The 21155-nt window shown below is 41.7% G+C and overlaps 2 protein-coding genes across 8 annotated transcripts in view; both read left to right on the top strand.

Annotated features, from left to right (window-relative positions):
* trip12 (thyroid hormone receptor interactor 12) overlaps positions 1–11039 on the top strand; it is a 48728-nt gene extending 37689 nt beyond the window's left edge. For all 7 annotated transcript variants that reach the window (XM_088078826.1, XM_088078828.1, XM_042486030.2 and 4 more), the window contains 21 exons: positions 626–726; positions 951–1125; positions 1297–1438; positions 1684–1875; positions 1964–2115; positions 2211–2368; positions 2920–2993; positions 3190–3389; positions 4186–4313; positions 4468–4619; positions 4774–4916; positions 5076–5232; positions 5479–5577; positions 5682–5796; positions 6112–6266; positions 7475–7639; positions 7846–8010; positions 8116–8229; positions 8349–8443; positions 8537–8640; positions 9560–11039. In XM_088078826.1, the coding sequence (XP_087934952.1) occupies positions 626–726; positions 951–1125; positions 1297–1438; positions 1684–1875; positions 1964–2115; positions 2211–2368; positions 2920–2993; positions 3190–3389; positions 4186–4313; positions 4468–4619; positions 4774–4916; positions 5076–5232; positions 5479–5577; positions 5682–5796; positions 6112–6266; positions 7475–7639; positions 7846–8010; positions 8116–8229; positions 8349–8443; positions 8537–8640; positions 9560–9756 (2983 nt within the window). In that variant the 3' untranslated portion in view covers positions 9757–11039. The remainder of the gene's footprint in view (positions 1–625; positions 727–950; positions 1126–1296; positions 1439–1683; positions 1876–1963; positions 2116–2210; positions 2369–2919; positions 2994–3189; positions 3390–4185; positions 4314–4467; positions 4620–4773; positions 4917–5075; positions 5233–5478; positions 5578–5681; positions 5797–6111; positions 6267–7474; positions 7640–7845; positions 8011–8115; positions 8230–8348; positions 8444–8536; positions 8641–9559) is intronic.
* Positions 11040–13263: 2224 nt separating this feature from the next.
* Positions 13264–21155, top strand: part of dner (delta/notch-like EGF repeat containing) — a 74446-nt gene continuing 66554 nt past the window's right edge. The window contains exons 1-2 of the mRNA XM_088078825.1: positions 13264–13623; positions 15795–16760. Coding sequence (XP_087934951.1) covers positions 16350–16760 — 411 coding nt within the window. The 5' untranslated portion in view covers positions 13264–13623; positions 15795–16349. The remainder of the gene's footprint in view (positions 13624–15794; positions 16761–21155) is intronic.

Below are 21155 nucleotides of genomic sequence, written 5' to 3'. Positions count from 1 at the left end.
ATCTGCACACATCTATCCAGCACAGATTAGATCTCGCAATGACAGCTGCAATCTTGGTAAATTAACTGATTAATGCTGTATTATTGACTCATGTCGATGATGAACCAATTTTGCCGTCCACGGGGCACGCCGTGAGATCCCATTTTGTTAATACAAATATTATAGATATTAAATTTATTGAGTAGCTTATTTAAACTATTATGGACTGAATCACAAAAAAAATATAATTATGTATATGACAAAATGTTCATTTTAATATAGATAGTTAGTCTTAAAAAATATATTGATTTTCTGATCTGGTAAAATGTGTGGAAAACTACTTTATCCTTGGCAGATGATTTTGTTGCTTTCTTTACTTGACTCAAGATGTGGCATTAGTATTTGGAAATTAAGTTTAGATTTAGAATTTTGTTTATTTGACTTTGAGAAACATTTTCAACATGCAGAGTGTAACCATAATTATAACCATATAACATCATACATGGGTTTACAATTTGTCAAAAAAAACAAAACACTCATTTTATTTGGGGACCCACTCAGATAACCACCAGTGGGTCCCAGGGACTCACTACATTAAAAAACAATCAACATCACTGTCATAGTAATTATTTTCTCTTCCATCCAGGCGGTTAAGTGATGTCCTAAAAAGGAAACGGTTACCTAAAAGAGGGCCCAGAAGGCCCAAATACTCTCCCCCAAGAGATGATGATAAAGTAGACAATCAGGGTAAGTTAAGATGTCACTCACTTTGTGTGTGATGTTTAAAGATACCCACTGGACACTTTTTGAGTAACTTGTGGCATTTTTTCAACATTTGTCAGATTTATTAGATTCCCTGAAACACATTTGAGTGGTCATGGATTAAAAATGCATTTTGTGGTCTTGGATATATTCTGAACCTATAGATACCTATAGAAACCCTGCTAATCTACGTTTTGGGTTCTTTACAGCCAAGAGCCCTACCAGTACTCAGTCACCCAAATCATCTTTCTTGGCCAGTCTTAATCCCAAAACCTGGGGCAAGCTGGGTGCCCAGACCAACAATGCCAACTCAGAGCCCTCACGCACAGCGGGGGTGAGTGGCCTGGCAAGGGCGCCTCCCAAGGACTCAATTTCAAATAACAGGTAAGGTGAAAGTTAAAGATGAAAGTTTCCCTATTTTTCACTCCTGTATTGTCCAAACTTCAGGCTTTTTCTTGTGATTGACGTTAAGTGTTGAAGTAGAATGAGATGATGTGATGAGTGATTTGTGGACTTCATATGTAATCAGGAAAATGTGTTTTTATTGGTTTGCAGAGACAAAATAAAATCCTGGATCAAAGAACAGGCGAGTAAGTTTGTGGAGCGCTACTTCAACTCTGAAAATTTGGATGGCAGTAACCCTGCACTGAATGTACTCCAGAGACTTTGCACAGCCACTGAGCAGCTCAGCCTGCAGGTAAAACATCCACTCTGCCATTATTGAACAGCAAAGCAGAACATAAAATTTTTAACAAACATAAGGACATTTTGCTGATGTATTGCTGTTGTTGATATTGTCCTTAAAGTTGTCATTTTTGTAGTACTTTTGTAGCAGAAATATAGAAACTAAATATGTATTAATTTAGCAAAAATTACATGTACAAAGTTAAACACCAGCACTGAGACATTTTGCTAATGATGTGTTATGTTGCTGTTTCCCAGGTGGACGGTGGTATGGAGTGCCTGGTGGAGATCTCCAGTATTGTATCAGAATCTGATGTGTCGTCGTTTGAGATCCAGCACAGTGGGCTGGTGAAGCAGCTCCTGGTCTACCTGACCTCCAGCACCGACAGGGACTTGCTGAGCCGTGATGTGCGACTCAAGAGGTTCCTTCATGTGTTTGCTGGCTGTCCGGTAAGAGACTAGAGCATGTTTTATCTTTGGCCGTCTAAATATTCAGAATTTATTTTATATCTCTTTTTTCCACACGTTTGGTTTGCAGGTTCCAGGAATGGAGCCTGTAGGTCGCCTGGACCCAGCAGAGAATGGTCCCTACCTGGGACTGGTGCACAAAATGAACAGCTGCCTGAGCCAAATGGAGCAGTTCCCTGTTAAAGTGCATGATTTCCCCAGTGGCAACGGCAATGGCAGCAGGTCTGTGGCTTTATTATTTGTTTTGATCAAAATAACTTCACTTTTAATCAGTTATGAAACCATATAGGCTGATATTTTTAAATTTGTCTCTCCAGGGGCTCTCAGGCACTGAAGTTCTTCAATACGCATCAGCTCAAGTGTCAGCTGCAGAGACACCCAGATTGCACTAATGTTAAACAGTGGAAAGGCGGCCCTGTGAAGATAGACCCCCTGGCCCTGGTGCAAGCCATCGAGAGATATCTTGTTGTCAGAGGTGAGGGACTGACGTGCACTACCACATGCCTCCTTTAAGACAGAAGCGGCCACCAGCAGCTCCTTTAAACAGGGATTTTTCCTGTTGCACCTGTTTTTCCTCCAGAATGTCCAAATGCTAAAAGTTGTCTTTCTTAAAGTGACACTTTGCCGATTTTCCACCAGCTTTTTATCATAATAGTGTGGGAAGTATGTATGCCACTTCAAAATTGGAGATTGTAATCATCAGTCAGAGAACCCACAGTCAGCTGAGATTGCTTCAAGTCGAGCAGTCATTTTTTTTCTTTGCAGTGTACTTCTGGGGATAATTTGATCCCCAGATTTTGCTATGGAGTGAGTGCTCTTGACTTTTAAGCTACTCTTTGGTGCAGGGAGATGCAGGCAGCAGCACAGAGGAGGCGAGACCTTTTTAGAAGTGGTATTTGTGTTTCTGCTGTAAAGACCGCCCAGTTTTATGAAAAGACTATCATGCCAGCAGTAAAATACTTCATTAAAAATAGTTTTTCTGTGTTCCTTTAATTGTGCTGCTAACTCTAAATCTTGTTTGTATAGGGTATGGCCGAATCAGAGAAGAAGACGAAGACAGTGATGACGATGGGTCAGATGATGAAATCGATGAATCATTGGTATGTGATGTCGTTCATGTCAAATAATACAATTTTTTAAAATCTTTCCACAATTCAGAGGCAGACATCCAGCGCACACTGGAGTATTTCCGGTTTATCAAACTATTAATTCTGTGCTGATGTGTGTTGAGAGCTAAATCCTGCTATAATCTCAGTATTATCAGTTAACCATGTGTGATATTTATTGGTTACCCAGGCGGCACAGTTCCTGAACTCTGGCAGTGTGCGTCACAGACTACAATTTTACATTGGCGACCACCTGCTACCGTACAACATGACCGTATACCAGGCTGTACGGCAGTACAGTCTTCAGGCAGAAGAAGAAAGAGAGTCGACGGATGATGAGGCAAACCCACTTGGGAGAGCTGGCATCTGGACCAAAACGCACACAATATGGTAAAAATCTTTTGTCGAAAAACTCACGACTGGTATTTACGTATACTTTTTTTTCCTCATTCTTGCTTCTCTTAATGTGTCTGCATCTGAAAACTTTCCAATCCCCACACATCTCTTGTCTCTGAGACAAGACTGCATAAGGTCCTCGAAGTGCTTGAATTTTTAAGGGGAAAAATGAAGTACTGGAATACCTTGAAAATAGACCCTTTTTAAGAAAGTGCCTATAAATCCTTCAAATTCAAATGAACCACAGAACACTGTTTTATAATAGGACCAAAGTAAGACCACTAGTTTCACTTTTAATGCGCCTGACGTTCTGCTGCGCTTCTCTGCCTCTACGGCGTGTTAAATTACCCGAAGGTGTTTTAATACAGCTCTTAATTAACAGTCCAGCTCCATTGAGACTACGGCAGGACAAATTAGACAATAGTGCCCGCCATAGTCTTTGTTATTAATGGAAAACACTGATATTAGTTTGCCCTGGAAGGGTCAGACAAATAAAAATCGTGTAATCTCATCAGTTACGCTATTAGTGAATAGCCATACAGATAAGTCTGCCAAGTTTTTGAGATATACTAGATAGTAAAGTATGAAGTACACAGGATGTGATAAACACATGTGCTCATCACCAGTTAGAATTATAAATTATTATTGGCCTTGGTACTGATACTCCTTAAACTGATCTCATATCCAGAGTCTTGTCACAAAGGTAATGTGAGGTTTCTCGTGTAAAAGCTGAGTTATATGCTCATCAAAGCACACAGAGATAAAATGTCCCATCTTGTTTTCCTGACAGGTATAAGCCTGTGAGAGAGGACGAGGACGGCAGCAAAGACGCTGTTGGTGGAAAGAGGGGCCGAGCCCAGACTGCTCCCACCAAAACCTCACCTCGCAACGCCAAGAAGCAGGATGAGCTGTGGCATGGTGAGAATGCGAGAGCAACTCCTCGAACTAGCTTCAACGTCGCTTATTAGCTGTAAAAACTCCAGCTGCTGGTCCAGTACTTCTCATCATATTATTACTTGCAAGTCTGAATCTGTCGACTTTTATCACCACTGTTGATTCCTATCACTTCCAGATGGTGTGTGTCCCAGTGTCACCAATCCCTTAGAGACATACCTCACTTCGGAGCCACCAGAGACCATAACCTTTGATGACCCCTCTTTAGAGGTCAACCTGCTGCTGAGGGTCCTGCACTCCATCAGTAGATACTGGTTCTACTTGTATGAAGTAAGTCTCTTTCCTAAACAATTACAAGAGGAAGTCTGTGATTTCAAGTCTTTTTTTTTCTGTAAAAGTCTGAACCTTTTTATCTTACAACTGTGAAGGGAGTCACGTAATATAAAATGTATCAGTAACATGAATTTTTTTGGTTGTTTTGCAGAATGCTGTGTGTAAGGAAATTATCCCTACCAGTGAGTTCATTAACAGTAAGCTGACAGCCAAAGCTAACCGTCAGCTACAAGACCCGCTGGTCATCATGACGGGGAACATCCCCACTTGGCTCATTGAGCTTGGAAAGACTTGGTAAATGCTTCATACTTCAGGTCAAAATGAGGAATTGGAATTTGATCTTTCACCTGTATTGTTAATCTTGTCTACAAAACTGACATTGGTGTTGATGTTTGGCTAATATGACTTGGTTCTGACATACGTTATTCTCTTTTCCTCTCTCTCTCTCTACAGTCCTTTCTTCTTCCCTTTCGACACCCGGCAGATGTTATTCTACGTTACTGCCTTCGACCGCGACAGAGCCATGCAACGCCTACTGGACACAAACCCTGAGATCAACCAATCAGATTCTCAGGACAGCAGAGTTGCACCACGTCTCGACAGGAAGAAGGTACATTGTGTTGCCATATTGAACTGTTCAAGTTTTACATCTTATGGAGTCTACTGTTGTGCGCACAGTTTCTGTACTAACAGTTTGACCTGTATCTGAATGGAGTTTAATTTGTGTTCTGCCCCTTTTCTTTTTGAAATTTTAACATTTTGATACCTTTTTTTTGTTTTTAATGATTGCTCTGTAAACTTTTTTTCTCACCTGGCCTGAACCTCATTTTTTTCCTCCCTTGTCTTGTGTTTACAGAGGACGATAAACCGCGACGAGCTGCTAAAACAGGCCGAGTCTGTAATGCAGGACCTTGGCAGCTCCAGGGCAATGTTGGAGATTCAGTATGAGAATGAGGTACCTTTGGCCCCTGTGAATCATGACTTGTACATTTGGTGCAGTAAAATGCTTTTCACTCCAGTGTTTTGGAAAAACAATTCTAATTATTTTTCGTCTTCTAGGTCGGCACAGGTCTCGGCCCCACTCTAGAGTTCTACGCTCTGGTGTCTCAGGAGCTACAGCGGGCTGATCTCGGCCTGTGGAGAGGCGAAGAGGTCACGCTGGCCAATCCTAAAGGTATAAACTCTCAAACACACACTGGATGTGATTAAAAAAAATGTCCCATGTTTTGTCACTTACACACATGGGACATTGAAATTAACTGATAGAGTATTCCTTGTCCCACACTGATCACGTTTCAGATTATTTATTCTTGGTCAGAAATTAAAAATAAAATTTAATTGATGGAGGTCCTCACTGATGGGCCATGATCAGACAATTTTTCACTCTGAATATGATTGCATTCAGTGTAAATATAAATGCCTGTGTGAAAGTATATGCAGTGAGTTTATCTGACTTACACTGACCATACTTTTGTCTCTGCCCCAACAGGAAGTCAAGAGGGAACCAAGTACATGTTCAGCTCTAGAGGACTGTTTGCTGTTCCCTTCGGCAGGACAACCAAACCAGCACACATAGCCAAAATCAAAATGAAGTTCCGTTTCTTAGGAAAGCTAATGGCCAAAGCCATTATGGACTTCAGATTGGTAACGACCTCTGTTTTCTGTCCTATCTTTGTTAATAGACTCATATCTTCAACTGAGCAGCAAAGCTGTAAATTATTTGTATTGAGACGTGCTGTAGTGTCCGCTCAGTGGCAGTCAAATACATTGTTAATATCAAAAGAAGCGGTCTTTTACATGTTGCAGCATTTAAGAAGGCTTTGCCATCAGGTACACTGGCCCAGATGCAAGTACACGTGGTTTCAAAGTGGGTTTGTTTGATTATCACTAAACTCTGTGTACTGTACATGGGCACTGTGCATCAGTCTATGCCCAAGTCCAGCTGACAAGGTGGTGTTGAGTATGGTTTATGTGAACTGGGTTTTCACACCTGATGTATCCAACTGTACCAAACACAACGCACCGCTATTTAATGCAAATAGCCATCAACAAGTCAAGTTGCAAACTAATTTCACAGAAGTGCCGCTCAATCTCATCATTTGAACTGCACGGCCATGGGTAATAAAATGGAAAGGCAGGCAAAAGGTTGTTACAGCTGCCAGGGTCAACGTCAGACAGCAGGCATAAGTTACTGCTGCAGCGCTTAACTGCAGCAATGGTTTCGGCGTCTGGTCTATTTTGTTTTCTATATTAGTTTAGTAAAAGCCAAGTACCACTGCTAGACAAGCACACACACATATATACCCTTGTAAAATATTTGCGCGTGCATACAGGTTTTTCAAACAGAGAAACCTGCTAAAAATAGGCTTTAGACTGCTTTCCCATTGCCGGGAGAGCGCAGCTCTTTACATGGCACTGCAGCAGGCGAATACATGTGTGTGGGTTGTTTTGGTGTGTCTGTTTGACGTCACCAACAGACCGAAAAACAGGTTAAGAGCAGAGACCAGCATGGATGCCGGTCCTTGAGAACTTTATGGTAGTTACTTCTCTTTAAATAGGCTTTTTCTTACTGTTTCAGTCTCTCTTGCAGACTAATTTGGATCGATGTTTAAGCGCTGCTTAGAAAGAGACAGACGGTAATCAGCGGCAGCGTGTCATGGCATCTCGTTGGTTAAAGAGCTGAAACTAGTACATTCACCAAGTTGTTGTGTTAAAAAGCAAGATGTTAACGGGTGTTACAATCATACCAAATGTGAAAATGCCCCAAAATGTTTTCATATACCTGTGTTGCCAAATATGTCTTTAATTTTACCTGAGTTTGTGAACTACTCTCCTCCTGCTCTTCTCCCCAGCTGGACCTGCCCTTGGGGCTGCCATTTTATAAGTGGATGCTCCGGCACGAGATGTCTATAAGCTCCCATGACCTGGTGAACATCGACCCCGGTGTGGCGAAGTCCATCCAGCACTTGGAGGATATTATCCGCCAGAAGAAGAGGCTGGAACAGGACCGATCACAGGTGAAGCACAGCACAGAGGACTTTTGTTTTAATGCACTGGTACCAGTGTTCCTGGGGTCTCCTGGTGGTGTCCCAGGTTTCATAAAAGCATTGTCCTCTAAAAGTCCGACATCAGTCTCCATGTAGACTGATGTCACATTCAAAGCAAGTCTCCCTAACTGTTTTTCTGTCTATCTCTGTTAAACTGTCTGTATTTTTCGAAACAGACGAGGGAGACCCTACAGCAGGCACTGGAGAGCCTCAACATGAACGGCTGCTCAGTGGAGGACCTGGGTTTGGACTTCACCCTTCCAGGATTCCCAAACATTGAGCTGAAAAAGGGCGGCAAAGACGTCCCAGTCACGATCTACAACCTGGAGGAGTACCTCAGGGTATGTGATAAAGTTTTTCTTTTTTAAATTCTCATTCTGTTTTTAATCATTTGTCTGTCTTGATGTTATTCCTCGTAAGATTAATCATTTTTTCCCTCCTTCCAGTTGGTGGTGTACTGGACTCTAAATGAAGGCGTTTCCAGACAATTTGAGTCGTTTAGGGAAGGGTTTGAGTCAGTCTTCCCCTTGCATCACCTGCAGTATTTTTATCCAGAGGAGGTGAGCAAATTTTCTTTTTTTTTATCCTTAATTTTTGTCATTTTTTTCATTTTTCATTCCTTTCATTCATAATGGCAATTTACCATTTATTTAATGGCATCTCTCTTCTCCTGCTCAAGCTTGACCAGTTGCTGTGTGGCAGTAAATCAGAGACGTGGGACGTCAAAACGCTGATGGAGTGCTGTCGACCGGACCACGGCTACACACATGACAGGCATGATCAAATTCTGATTTCAGCCCCCACATGACACAATGTCAGTATAAGAAAACAGACATTTGATGTGTATTTTCTCCCATGTTTTTGCAGCCGTGCCGTACGGTTCCTGTTCGAGGTGTTGAGCAGCTTCGACGCCGAGCAGCAGAGACTCTTTCTTCAGTTTGTCACAGGAAGCCCCAGACTGCCTGTCGGTGGTGAGTTACTGAACACACGCAAACATAAACTCATCAAATGCATCAGAGCAGGTCAGATTGCTAAACAGACATGTCTACACACATACTCAGATCCTTGACTTTAAATAATATAGCAGGCAAAATTGGGGATGTCAGCTGTTAACCATTAATCATTTAATGGCAGAGAATACTTCTTACCGGTTACGCTCATTGGTATATAAATGAATTCTACTTAGTTTAGGCACCACTCAGGTTTGGCATGAGCTTGCTAGCTGTGCTGCTCATTCGGTGAATACTACTAGTAATGCCATGCCGACCTGCTGTGGAAACTTTTTGTTATCACCGTTAATACTGTTAGCAGTGTCAGCACAGATAGTGGTGCTTACGGTGCTCACACTGTTGCACAATGCTTAAGAGTTTTGGTGCTCAGAATGAAGTCTCTCAATCACCCGTCTTACCTGTTGGAAGACCAGAGGGTGACCTCGGTGCTTCTGCAGAAATGGCATCCTGGTAGCGGCGAGAGTGTGTATTGCCGATTGGCCAAGGCTAACATTATGGTGGAAACCAAGGGATGGACTGTGGGCTCCTTTCACATGTTAATGTGGCTAGCTTGCTGTGTGACAGCATAGCTAACAGAAAATAAAGTAAATGACAAGACATTTATATTGTAAAATATCAAAATTTAACCACTTCTAAATGGATAGGGTGAGGAATTGCATTTTTAAAGCTTAGTGAGGCTGTGGAGTGTCGGACTGAAAGGAAAGGCCTCCTTAATTTGATGTCATTTGGCCATTTTTTCTTTCAAAAGCTAAGTAAATCAAAACTGGCATCCTCAGCCAAAATAGATGTTTTTTTAGCCCATGTGACTGTAAAACATGAAGCCTTGCCTGTCTACTATATCTGTGCCTGACTGACACCTGTTGCTGATCTCGTGTCTCAGGTTTCCGGAGCCTGAACCCCCCTCTGACGATTGTGAGGAAGACGTTCGAGTCGACGGAGAACCCGGATGACTTCCTCCCCTCAGTCATGACCTGTGTCAACTACCTGAAGCTGCCTGACTACTCCAGCATAGAGATCATGCGAGAGAAACTGTTGATTGCGGCCCGCGAGGGGCAGCAGTCTTTCCACCTTTCCTGATCTCTCCACATCTCACATTCAAATGCCTTCTACAGCGACTGATGAAAACATGACTTCCTTCTTAGTTTTTTTGTAACCACATACATTAAGGCTACATGTACAGCCTTCTTGTTAGAGAAAGCAGCTTGCAGAAAAATTAAGACTTTAAATATATATTTGCTGCCCCGGTCTCTCAAAAAAAATATAAAAAATAAAAAAATGGAAAGGTGTTCCATGACTCACAGAACTTAAAATATTAAAAAAAGAGAGAGTAAAACTTATATCAGTAGTTGAGTAATGTTAAAAAAAGATGAAAACATCTGGGTGACATTTTAAATTGCATTGCTATGTGATATTTAAAAAAGGGATGTCTCCTCTCCAGAGTGGTGGACAACGTCACTGGGTGTCGGGCGGGAAGGGGGGTGGGGGAGGGGTCCATCGAGCAAGCTAGGTTTACTTTAGCTCCAAAGATCATTTGTACAGACAAATTTGCAGACTTTGCTCATTCTACACATTTGATAGAATAGCTCTTTGTTCTCATGTCTCTTCCCCTCAGTTCATCTGTTTGCATTTTGTTCTGTATTATATTGGCCCCAGTTTGTGTGTTGCATTTTGGTTCGGCTTCCCCCCCCTGTGTGTCTTTGCTTCAAGTTGTGGAAAACGAGAGTTGCAGTTGGTTGAATGCGGGTAGTGATGAGCGCATATTATCTTTTTTTTTTTTTTCTTTCCCCTCTACCCAAGTTGAGATTGTGTTCTGGCCTCCTTTATTATAGAGAGCTTTAGCTCAAAATGAAGAGATGTAACCAATGTGTTGATCAGGTAAATTTTGTTTTGCTCTTATTTTGATAGAGTTAGTGTCTTTCTGTTGGGCCCTACCTGATGTGTAGGGTTATCTTGGTAGACCAAGCTCTAAGCAACCCTCAACACATAATGTAGCTGGGCACAAAATTTGGCTGGTCTCATTTTATCGTTTCATGGCCAGATAGCATTTCAAGTTCATTTATGGAATAAAGTTTATATGCAGTTTCACACCCTGTTTGAGGTGGGAATGTCTGCTTTACCTTTTTTTTTTAATTTTCTATATTGTCTTTATTTCTTGCTGTAGTTGATTATTATTATTTTTTCTTTGCACTGCTGGCTTGGAACAAACCGTGGTGTGCACCTGCAGTCTGTGGCCAGGGGAGGGCGCCACTGTATGTTCTCCTGGCCCAATCGTTCATGTGCTGGTTTCTAAGATCTGCAATAATTTACTGCATCAGGTTCATGTTTTTACCTGAACATAAATAAAGTAACTGTTTGACTCATCTTTGTTCATTTATTTATCCATCCCTCCATCGCTTTGCCGTGTTGCTCTTGTGAATCCTTCACAGCTGGTCCTGTTAGAGTGGATTTATTAATCAGTTAAAGTTAATTTAGGGTAAATCTTGATACCTCAGTCCTCAACTGTGGGCAGGTTTAAGGTAGTTGGCATGGAGACAGAAACAAAGGTGGTTTATTTGATTTACCTGGAATGCTGCTCTTTAGATCTCAGCAGGGTTTAACAGCTCTCGCCCTCTGAGCTGAATCTTAACCCTCCGCTGTGTTTCTAGACTCTTAAATACGAGAGAGCTTAGCCTTGGACTCAACATTACATAAAATGTGTGTGGGTGTTGCAAAAATGATCAATACTCTGATTCCTGGAATACTTTACTGTGATGGCCAAAAATGAATTTCTGAGACAAACAGAATGATTGTACTGGTCTCTATGGTGAACAAAAAGAAAAAAAATCAACTTTTTCTTAGGAGATTCTCAATGGTCAACATCACAGATGCTCGACTTGCTTTCTACATTTGCTTTCCTCACTCATCTTTTTAAGAGTACCTGCACGGGTCAGGTGTAAGCAGGAGTGTGTCTTAAGATTTGATCTGCGGTTTAGCCCAGACCTCTGTCAGAGGGATCCTCCCCTGGCTAGGGTTGCAGCAATATACCTGTTTTAAGGTATACTGTGATATGAAAGTTGACAATTATCATGCCGTGTATATTTGCTTATCTACGACATTAACAAAGTAAATAAATAAAACTGGACAGAGAATCTCACCTTTAATTATTTTCAAAAGGGACACTTTTTACACACACTTTCATTAAAAAAAATGTTTCAAATCTTAATTATAGTGAAAAAATCTGTTTAATCAAAACTAACCCTTCTGTTTTCATTCCATTAGGTGTCATTCTGTCTGATTATCATAATTCTGTAATACTGTGATATATTCTGAGATGGTTATCATATCGTGAAAATCTCAAACTGTTGCAACCCTACCCCTGGCACTTTTTTTATATAAACGAGCTGCTTTTTAAAATGCAATCTGGCATCTTATTTACACACACACACACATAAAAATCCCATTGTGAATTAATTTTTTTAATTGTGAATTAGAAAATGGTAGGTGGGCCACCCAGCACTCTTTTTGGCCTGCAGACCGGGGTCCTCTGTAGGGCGGGTTGTGCGGATACCTGCCTGCAAATTCTTTTTAATAATCAAGCTCTATTTTCATGCTTTTTATAAACTCTGCTCTTTTTATCTTTTTTTTTTAAATTCCAGATTAATAATAAAATGTCATGTTAATAAAAATATTGGTAATTAGTATTGAGTAGAAACAATACTTTACAACTGCTGTCATGAAAAATGTATTGACTAGAGTTGGAAAAATAATTAATTTCATGTATTTGTGGTAACAATGGTCAAATGTAACTAAGTATGTTTATTCAAGAACAAGTAAAAACGGAGTGACAAATTATGAGATCCAGGGCTTTTTTTCAAAAAAACAAACAAAAAAAAAAAAGCATATGTAGCCTACATATTTAGATGCGGAGCAGAGGTGTGTCCAGACTTTTTTTTTTTTTTTTTTCAGTGTTACCCAAGTGGGGCACTGACTTATGCAGGAGTGGCATGAAATATGGGTGCTGCTGGGGGCACATTTGTCAGCATAGCTTTAATTTACAATTTCTGTCTCCTCTCCTCATACCTACTTTAATTACTAACATTGTAGTGTGTTACATTCCTGTTTATGTTTGACTTTAAATGATAAATAGGCCTACCAATCAGAATGACACCACACAAAAGTAAAATAACGCTTCCTTACTTTATTACAGAAATTTCCTCCTAAAGTAAATTGTACAATAACCAGTATAAAGTGCCAACACAATTAAAGTACCAAAAAATTAAAATGAATAAGCCTGTGTGAACAAACTTTTCGACAGTTTGATCAGTTTATTTGAATGTACAATAAGTCAAGCCGGACACTACTCTGACACAATACTACCTGTCAGATTTAAGGCTGAATTGCATCTATAAACAATATTTTAGTTTACTCTTTGAAAAGTTCAAGCTGGCTGGACAGATAGCCATACATAATAGGGTGGCCAATCAGATTTCAGGGGTGGGCTTGTGCCACCCCAGGCCGCTCCCTGGATACGCCCCTGATGCGGAGCTATTTCTAAAACTTTAGGGGCTGAGGCCTCGAGCGTAATGACGCCACTGCACGCGGGCCTGCAGTTGAGTGTCACTGGTGTACATGCTGTGTGTTGCTGGTGATTATCACAACCATCAGCAGTGTCTGTGAGTGCAGTCAGCTGCAGTACCTGAGCCAGGTGAGCTGACGGGAGGCTGTGACGTGACTGCTTGGACGGCGGGACAGCTCGTGAAAACTGAGGCCAGAGAGCGCGAGGTCGACATCTCATTAGCAACTCTGAAACTTGCAGCTACTCAAATGTCATAAATTGAGGCTGTAAATCTCACAGCAGCCCTTGAGATGTGATACAGACAGACAAAGAAGACAAGGACTGCTAAAATTTCTTTTTTTCTTCTTTTTTTTTGTTCACTGCTAAAACTTCTGCTTCATACTGAAAAGGTAAGGTAGTTTTTGTTGGGTGTGTCGTTTATTGTGTCGGTGTTAACTTTTTTAAAAAACTCTGTTTTGTCTCAGGTCAGTATATGTAATTACCACATTACTCTCTTTAACACAATTATACAGAAGGAAGCGTACAGCTACTGCTAGCTCACCTAGCATCACTGAGCTAGCTGATATTACTGTTAAGCTAGGAGGACGCCATTAATGTTTACATGTTAGCTGTCAGGGGCACGAGCCTCTTTTCCATGAGTAGACGCACGCTTCCTCATGCGCGGTAATAATAATCACCTTGCACCAATGATATACTTTTTTAAGCTGAATGCAATCTAGCTTTATTATATTTGAAAGAAGGCAGACATCTCCAACACAGCAATTCACGCCGAAGCAATCTATACATATCACTACAGTTTAAAGGAAAAGTATGTATTTTTTTTCTATCAGAGTGAATTATCCCTTCAATACTGCATTTTAATAATTTTGGGGACATGTTAGACAAATAGAGAATAGGCTTAGTTTTTCTGTCTTGACCCAAAAGATAGAAAAACATCTACTTTGTATTTTTATAAAGCAATGTGTTGTGCATTTGTCTCTGTCAAATAAACAAGTAAATAAATAGATAGATAGATAGATATACTTTATTGATCTCAAAACTGAGAAATTGGGATGTAGCAGCACCATACAGTAAGAACAGAGAATAAAGAGCACACATTATTAATAGAATATAAAGGAATATGCTTAAAAAAACCTAAAAAAAAAAACTAAGAGACTGTACATATCAACATATATACATGTGTAAAGTGCGGAACAGTATCTGAATAAATATAAATAAAAATAAAGTCAGCAGTGTAGAGTGACATGGAGCTAAGACCGGAGTTTAAAGCGCAGACAGAGGTGAGTTATTGTACAGGTGGATGGCTTGTGGCAGGAAAGATTTCCTGTATCTGTCCTTTCGACAGCGAAGCTGAATCAGTCAGTTTCTGCTTGCTGTAATCATCCTTATGTTCATACTGACCATTCAGAGATACTGTCTTAACATGCCAATATTGGAGAGAATGGACAGCATCCAAAATCCTTGTTTTGTGCAAACATTTGTAGTAGTTCTGTAGTCTGAGTTTAAGGTCTAGTGTGTAGGATTTTAGTGCCATCCAATGGTGAAGTAGCAGAAGTGAAACTGAACTATGGTGGCTGATTTGGTGGCTGCGGTGGTGAGGCCGATTGGGTGTACTGCCAAATTCATGGAAATTGCATTGGAAGAGGCTTATAGTCGTTAAATGAACCGTCACGTCAAGTGCAACAGCTCTGGTGGACAGTCCTGCAGTCAGAATGCCAATGGCACACTCGATCAAAACTTTGGAGATCGCTGTCATTGTGTTGTGTGATGAAACTGCACATTTTAGAGTGACCTTTTATTGTGACCGTCCCATTTCACACTTGTGTAGTAATTATGCTGTTTAATCATCTCGATCTTGATATGCCAATCCTGTCAGGTGGATAGATTATGTTGGAAAAGGAGAAGTGCTCACCAATATGGATATTAATACATTTTGAACAAAATTTAATAGAAATATACCTGTTGAGTGCATAAAAAAGTCTTAGATTATTAACTTAAACCTGTGAAAAATGTGAGCAAAAACATAAGAGCTGTGTGTAATTTTTTGTTCAGTGTATATTTGTATTCCCTGAATAACTCAGGTGAAACTAACTCAAACTACTATTGACTGGTGAATTCAACATGTGAAACTGGTGCACTGCCCAAGTCCAGTGTCCTTGTAAAACACTGATTTGTAAATGGTTAATAAGTCAAACAAAAAAACTCAGTGACCACCCACTGCTGGGTAACAAAGGAGCATTATATCAGATTAAGGACTTTGTGTACTCCAGGGAAAATCCAGAATTCATAATAACCTAACCGGCAACTCCAAATATGTGATTCAATCCCATATAAATTAAGTTTGACTCATCATGGAAATGTATAACCCGTACGTTTATTTCGACTTTGCTTGCCACGTGATGGGACCCTGTAAATGAGAGATGCTGATCTCTGACCTTTGGGACAGCACAATCCATACATACACTGCTTCTATAGGGATCTGTTTTGTGAATAATTTTGGACATTTTTGTTTCGAACCACCTTTTGAGTGCCTCTATCAGCATCATTCTGCTATTTTCAGACCTGGAGTGCATCATCTCCTTTGTGATAATACCGTCTGTTATCACCAGAAAGCTGCTAATCTTTGGCAAAGCTGATGAGGATTTTCTCCACCACAACCATCGCCTCCTCCTCTGACTTCCCCAACTACAGCCTCCTCCCTCCCACCTTGGCTCCAAGGAGAGGTTATGGATGATGAGACTCTAAATGAGGAGGGTGCAGAGCTCTCCTGCTACTCTGCACAGTGTGTGTGTGAGAAGCCAGGAATGAGAGAGGAGAGGGAGTGTGTGTGAAGGTGGTGGTTTAATGTGGGAGGTGGGGGTGGTGCGAGGGGGCGGTGTCGTCAGCTATCATCGTCACTGTGACTCGGAGACGGGAAAGAGCCGAGAACCCTCCCCTTCTCCTCCCGCATCCCCACCTTCTCTCCCTCAGCCTCCACACCATCAGCCAGTCTACTCTCAGTCATTCTGCCTGCGCACAGCTCAGGCTCTACATCCTCTAACAGCCTTTCTCTCTCTCGCTCACTCACACACACACACACACACACACTGTCGCTCACATACCTCTCCGCTGCTCCATGAAAAGCAGCTGCTCGAGCTCTGAGGAAACAGGAGAAAGACACAACAAAAAAAGAAGAAGACGCCAGAGTATGAGGATGAGTGTGTGCAGTGTGCCGGCAGTTCCCTGCTGCCGTCCCACACAGATCTCACGGAGCTTCACCCCCCCTCTGGTTCTCCTCCTCCTGCTCCTGGGCAGCAGCGGCAGTAGCAGCATTGGAGCTGTCCCCTCTGCTTTCCAGCTGGCCCCGGACACCCCTGCCCCGGCCGAGCCCACCCCGACCCAGGCCACACCGCGTCCGGACCCCTGCGAGGGACGACCCTGCCTCAACGGGGGGTTCTGCCTGGTCCTGCCATCCACCGGCAGGCCAGAGGACACCTGGGAGTACACCTGTACGTGCAGCCAGGGCTTCACCGGACGCAACTGTGAGGTATGGAAACATTTAATGTCATCTACCTGTATGAACAAAGGATTAATGCGGAGCAAAGTGTGTTTGGTTTTTGCTTGAGAGGACAGACGCTGAGTGAGCGTGGAGTCGAGAACTAAGACGGAGTAGATGTCAGGGTTGCTTCATGTGTTAATTACTTCATCAAGCATTGGATAAAGAGCTGCTTTAGCTCATTATTTGTATTTCGACAGTAATGTGGGTTTCTTTTTGTTTTGTACTGAGCAAATTAGAGTCCCCGGGATCCATTATCATTCATTATTCATGATCTTCATCCTGCGGGTTCACCTCGGTAGGTGTTTGGTGTTTGTGCATCCAGTCTGTTGTTTTTGGTTTGCATGCGAGCAATACAGTGAATGACGGCGTGTGTGAGCGCATCTCTTGCTCTTTGCTGTTCTCCGATGTCTTTTTAATGGGAGCATGTGCTGTCACTGAGACACGGAGACGAGTGCTGCGTTGCTGTGGCAACAGGAGGGAAGAGCGGCAGCAGTGAGATGCAAGTGAAAACTGTAAATGTGTGTGTGAGTGTATAACCATGTACTGTGTTAGTTGATGAGTATTTTGGATATACACCCCCAACCCCATAGTTTTGTGCAAACTAAAGAAGGACGAAGTTAGAGTAAACCCTGTGCTTATCTTAATTGCATTCCTATGCTGTCCTCTTATTTGTATGTAAGATAAAAACTCAAGTTGGGGTGAATCAGATCCGGGCGCCAGTCTCCACTCTGCATTCATTAATCGGAATATCTGGACAGTCATGATGAGTGGTTTTCTGTTGCAGATTCTGCATTATTTCATATTCTTAAAGTTATTTATGTCTGTCCGGGTGAAGCTTACCAATTAAACCGGTCTCTTTGAATATTATTCAGCACGATAGCATAATTTAAATAACAGATCATCATAAACTTAACACAAAAATCAAAGGTAGATTTGGTCATCAAAGGGACTTACTAAATTTTTTTGTGTTCTCAACTGCTTCTCGTGGCCTTCACCATGTTTAGATTTGGTTTAGGTATTTGATACACAGTTTTGTTTGATGGAAGTTAGTAAAATGCATATTTGACCTCAGATTTATTTATTTTTTCCTCTGTGCATTCTGCTCCCTCGGGTGTCTCTGTGTTCTGCCAAGTATCATGTTGAATCAGGAGACCCCAAATTTTCAGCAGAGTCCTTGGAAAAAAGCATATATCGCTAAAAGTCAAATATTACACTTGCAGGATTATTGTAGTTGTATCCAAGCAGCAACCTGAAGGGCTGAAAAATGAAGCCAATTTGGAAGTGCCAAAAACTGTAGTTCCTCTAATGGCCACTTGATGCTGGCTCCAAAACAAGTCACTCTCCGTAGACCCCATGATAAAATGCCCTGAAATATGTTTTCAGCCTGGCACAGAAAAAGGTGTTGGTCTTTATAGCTGCAGGATTGTGAATTTTTAAATAACTCATCCGTTTACATTTTATTAATTCTCATTGTTATCCATAATTAAGGACGTGCCTGCTTTGAGTTACAATGTTGGATAGGTAATATAGCCATGCTGTAACCCACGATTCATAGATATTAGCCATAGCTGTCGCTGTTTTAGTGTGTTTTCAGCTCATCAAAGTTAATTATAACGTTTTTGACATCTAAAAAAGTCATGTTAAACACTTGGTTACACTAAAGGTGTTTCTAAGGAGTTGGACATTCAGTTTTTTTCTGGTATGACCATTCTGTTCATTTTTAAAGCCTGTTTTTTGCAACCTCTGTACACTTCTGGCTCCAAAAATCCAAGATGGCAACAGCCAAAATTTCAAATTTGAGGCTTCAAAAAGTCCAGAAAACCAATTTATAAAATCACATTAGTATAAACCATTGTTTTATACAGTCTGTGTTTTATCACCTTACTGGACTGTGTTTGAGCTCGTTACTCCATATGATGATGTTTTCCATCACTGAGAAATTATTTGGGAAGGGACAGTTAGGCTGATGTATATCTTAGTTTACACTTTACTGCAAAGTTGACTTAAGCACCTTTGTTCTTCCTCATGCATCGTTTCTACACATCTCTCTATTCAAGGACATTTAAAGCTCTGAAACAGCCCTTTCTCATGTTGATTCAGCACTTTATTGATGTCCACGTAAAGCCGCTCTTCTGCTGGGCTGCGTGTAATTCATTTGAGCTTTACAACAAACAGACTGTGGCTCAGTCTCGCCTGCATTAGGCTCAATGGGCAGCCAGGCCTCTGAGTCATACTGGGGTGAATGAGAGCGTCCGCCAGCAGTAGAGAGGATAAATGAGTCTGCTGCAGCATCACAGAGGGAAACGGCAAGGTGACTGGGTGAACTTTAGCAGAATCACCAACAGGTGGCAGCCATATCCCCCCCCTTGTAATGATGTCTATACATTGTATTTGCCTATCTCGTGCGTTCATGCTGACTTATATGTCCAGGTGAGCATGCTGGTGGTGTGCTGGCATTTATTGGAGCATTTAGCCATGGACCTGCTCGCTGTCTCCTTGGCTGTCCTGGTTTCATGTCTCAGAATAGAAAGCAGCTGCAGTTTGTTACCTCTGCAGCCTGCTTCACTTCACTGCGCTCTGTGCTCCACACAAACCACAGAGGACGATGTTGTCACACAGCCTCGGCTGAGGTTGGACAATACATTCACACAATTTTCATGTTTTTCATGCTAAGAGGAGCAATAAAAGCATCTCTCCTTGAGCACACTGCCCACTGTCCTCCTCTGCTGCGAAGTCTCGAGAAAACAACATCCACTCCCGTTTTATCCCTCTTATGCACCAAATCACAGGTCCAGCACAGGCCCAGAGCCGGGCCCCGGGGGGAATTATTGATTTTTGCCTCAGACCCCTCCCGCTGGTTGTGTCTTCTCCATGGAAACTGGAGCGGCAGTCAATTGAGATTTGGTAAATGACCTGATTGGCTGAGCGCGGTGCTGGTTTGCATTCCCTGTCCTCTGCATGCGTCACAACACAGATGGTCCAGCAAGAAAGGAGGAAGAGAGATCGAAGAAAGAAATGGCATGGAAGGAAGGAAGGAAGGAAGGAGGAGAAATTAGTTAAATGGGGAAAAGGGGAGAAAGAGTCTGGGGGAAAATGAAAGAGAAGAGTGAGAAGGAAGTCTTCTTGAAGAGAGTAAAGTCAAGCTTAGTGAAGAAATTATGTTGTAAGCAAGTGTCATGAACTCCTCTTTCCTCTCTCCTCTTAAATTGTGTGTCAAACCTGCAGCGCTGTACTCAAAGCAGGATAAAAGCAAAAAACAAGCAGAATCTTTAAAACTAAACTTAAATTGACTTACTTGTAGGTTTAGGATTAATGCCTGTTGATTTCAGCGTAACTTTTTAAAAATTATTTGGCGAAGCTGCTAATCCTGCTTTGTGACTAACCCCCTCCCCCGGCTTGTGTTTTAAACTGCAGAAATCAAAGCAGCCTAATGCAAACCACAGCAGCGGGCACAAACTACTTGTTTAACTGGCCGAGTTTTAATATCAGCCTGCACCTTTTCTGGACGGCCGCCTGTAAGCTGTCCTGTTGGAATTTACTGCCACTGGCCTTTCTCTGAGTTATTAGCTTCTCACCCTCTGGCTTATTCATTATTGAAAGGCCTGTTGTGCGCCCTGATGGATTTGGTAACTTGCTCTACAACACAATAGGGCTGTGGCAACGCAAAACAGCCATCTGTCATGAAGCAAGTCCAAGGCGCTCTTGCTCGGTTGCTCAGCCATTCAGCTATATGAAAGCAGTGGATCATAGCAGAATTTGCAGACTGAAGTTTACAGCCCTGGCATTATGAACACGAGATGCATTTTTTATTTTATAGTTATTTGGAGAGGGGATGTGGGACTAACGGTGGTGAAAGAGGTGATATCTCTAAGGAAGCACAGAAGTAATTTAGCTGTTCCTGCAGCTGATAGTTCTGCTTCGGCTTAATAAGCTCGCACAGAGTGTGTCGGAGCTGTGATGAACTGGAGGCTTTTTGATCCTTGTGATGATGGTTTTTAGATCTCAGCTCAACGCTGTTTCCTCTCTCAACACGTACAGGTGCCCTCTCACTCACAGTTTCCTGTGTTTTACTCTTTTATAAGCATCTAAAAGTCTTGAGGCTATAGCTCACTGGGATTTTTGGATGTTTCCCCTTATCCCTTCCTCACCAGTGGCTCTGTGGAAAAACATATTAAAGGAGTAGTTTGATATTTAGAGAGTTTGAGAGTTAGATGAGAAGATTTGTACCTGTTTGATATTGATCTCCTCGTTTAACTCTCAAAAAGAAAGCTAATAACTATATTTCCAGTCTGTTTTCACTGCCAACTCTGCTTTGTCAGTGATGTCAGCGTCAGGCACCAACGCACAGAGAACCATAGAAAACCCAGTCACAAATACTAAAAG

The sequence above is a fragment of the Plectropomus leopardus genome, chromosome 6, assembly GCF_026936395.1.
Source record: "Plectropomus leopardus strain MGB_pleo_1.0 chromosome 6, ASM2693639v1, whole genome shotgun sequence".
Lineage (NCBI taxonomy): Eukaryota > Metazoa > Chordata > Actinopteri > Perciformes > Serranidae > Plectropomus > Plectropomus leopardus.
The sequence above is the reverse complement of the archived record's forward strand: the minus strand, read 5'-3'. Positions and strand labels throughout refer to the sequence as shown.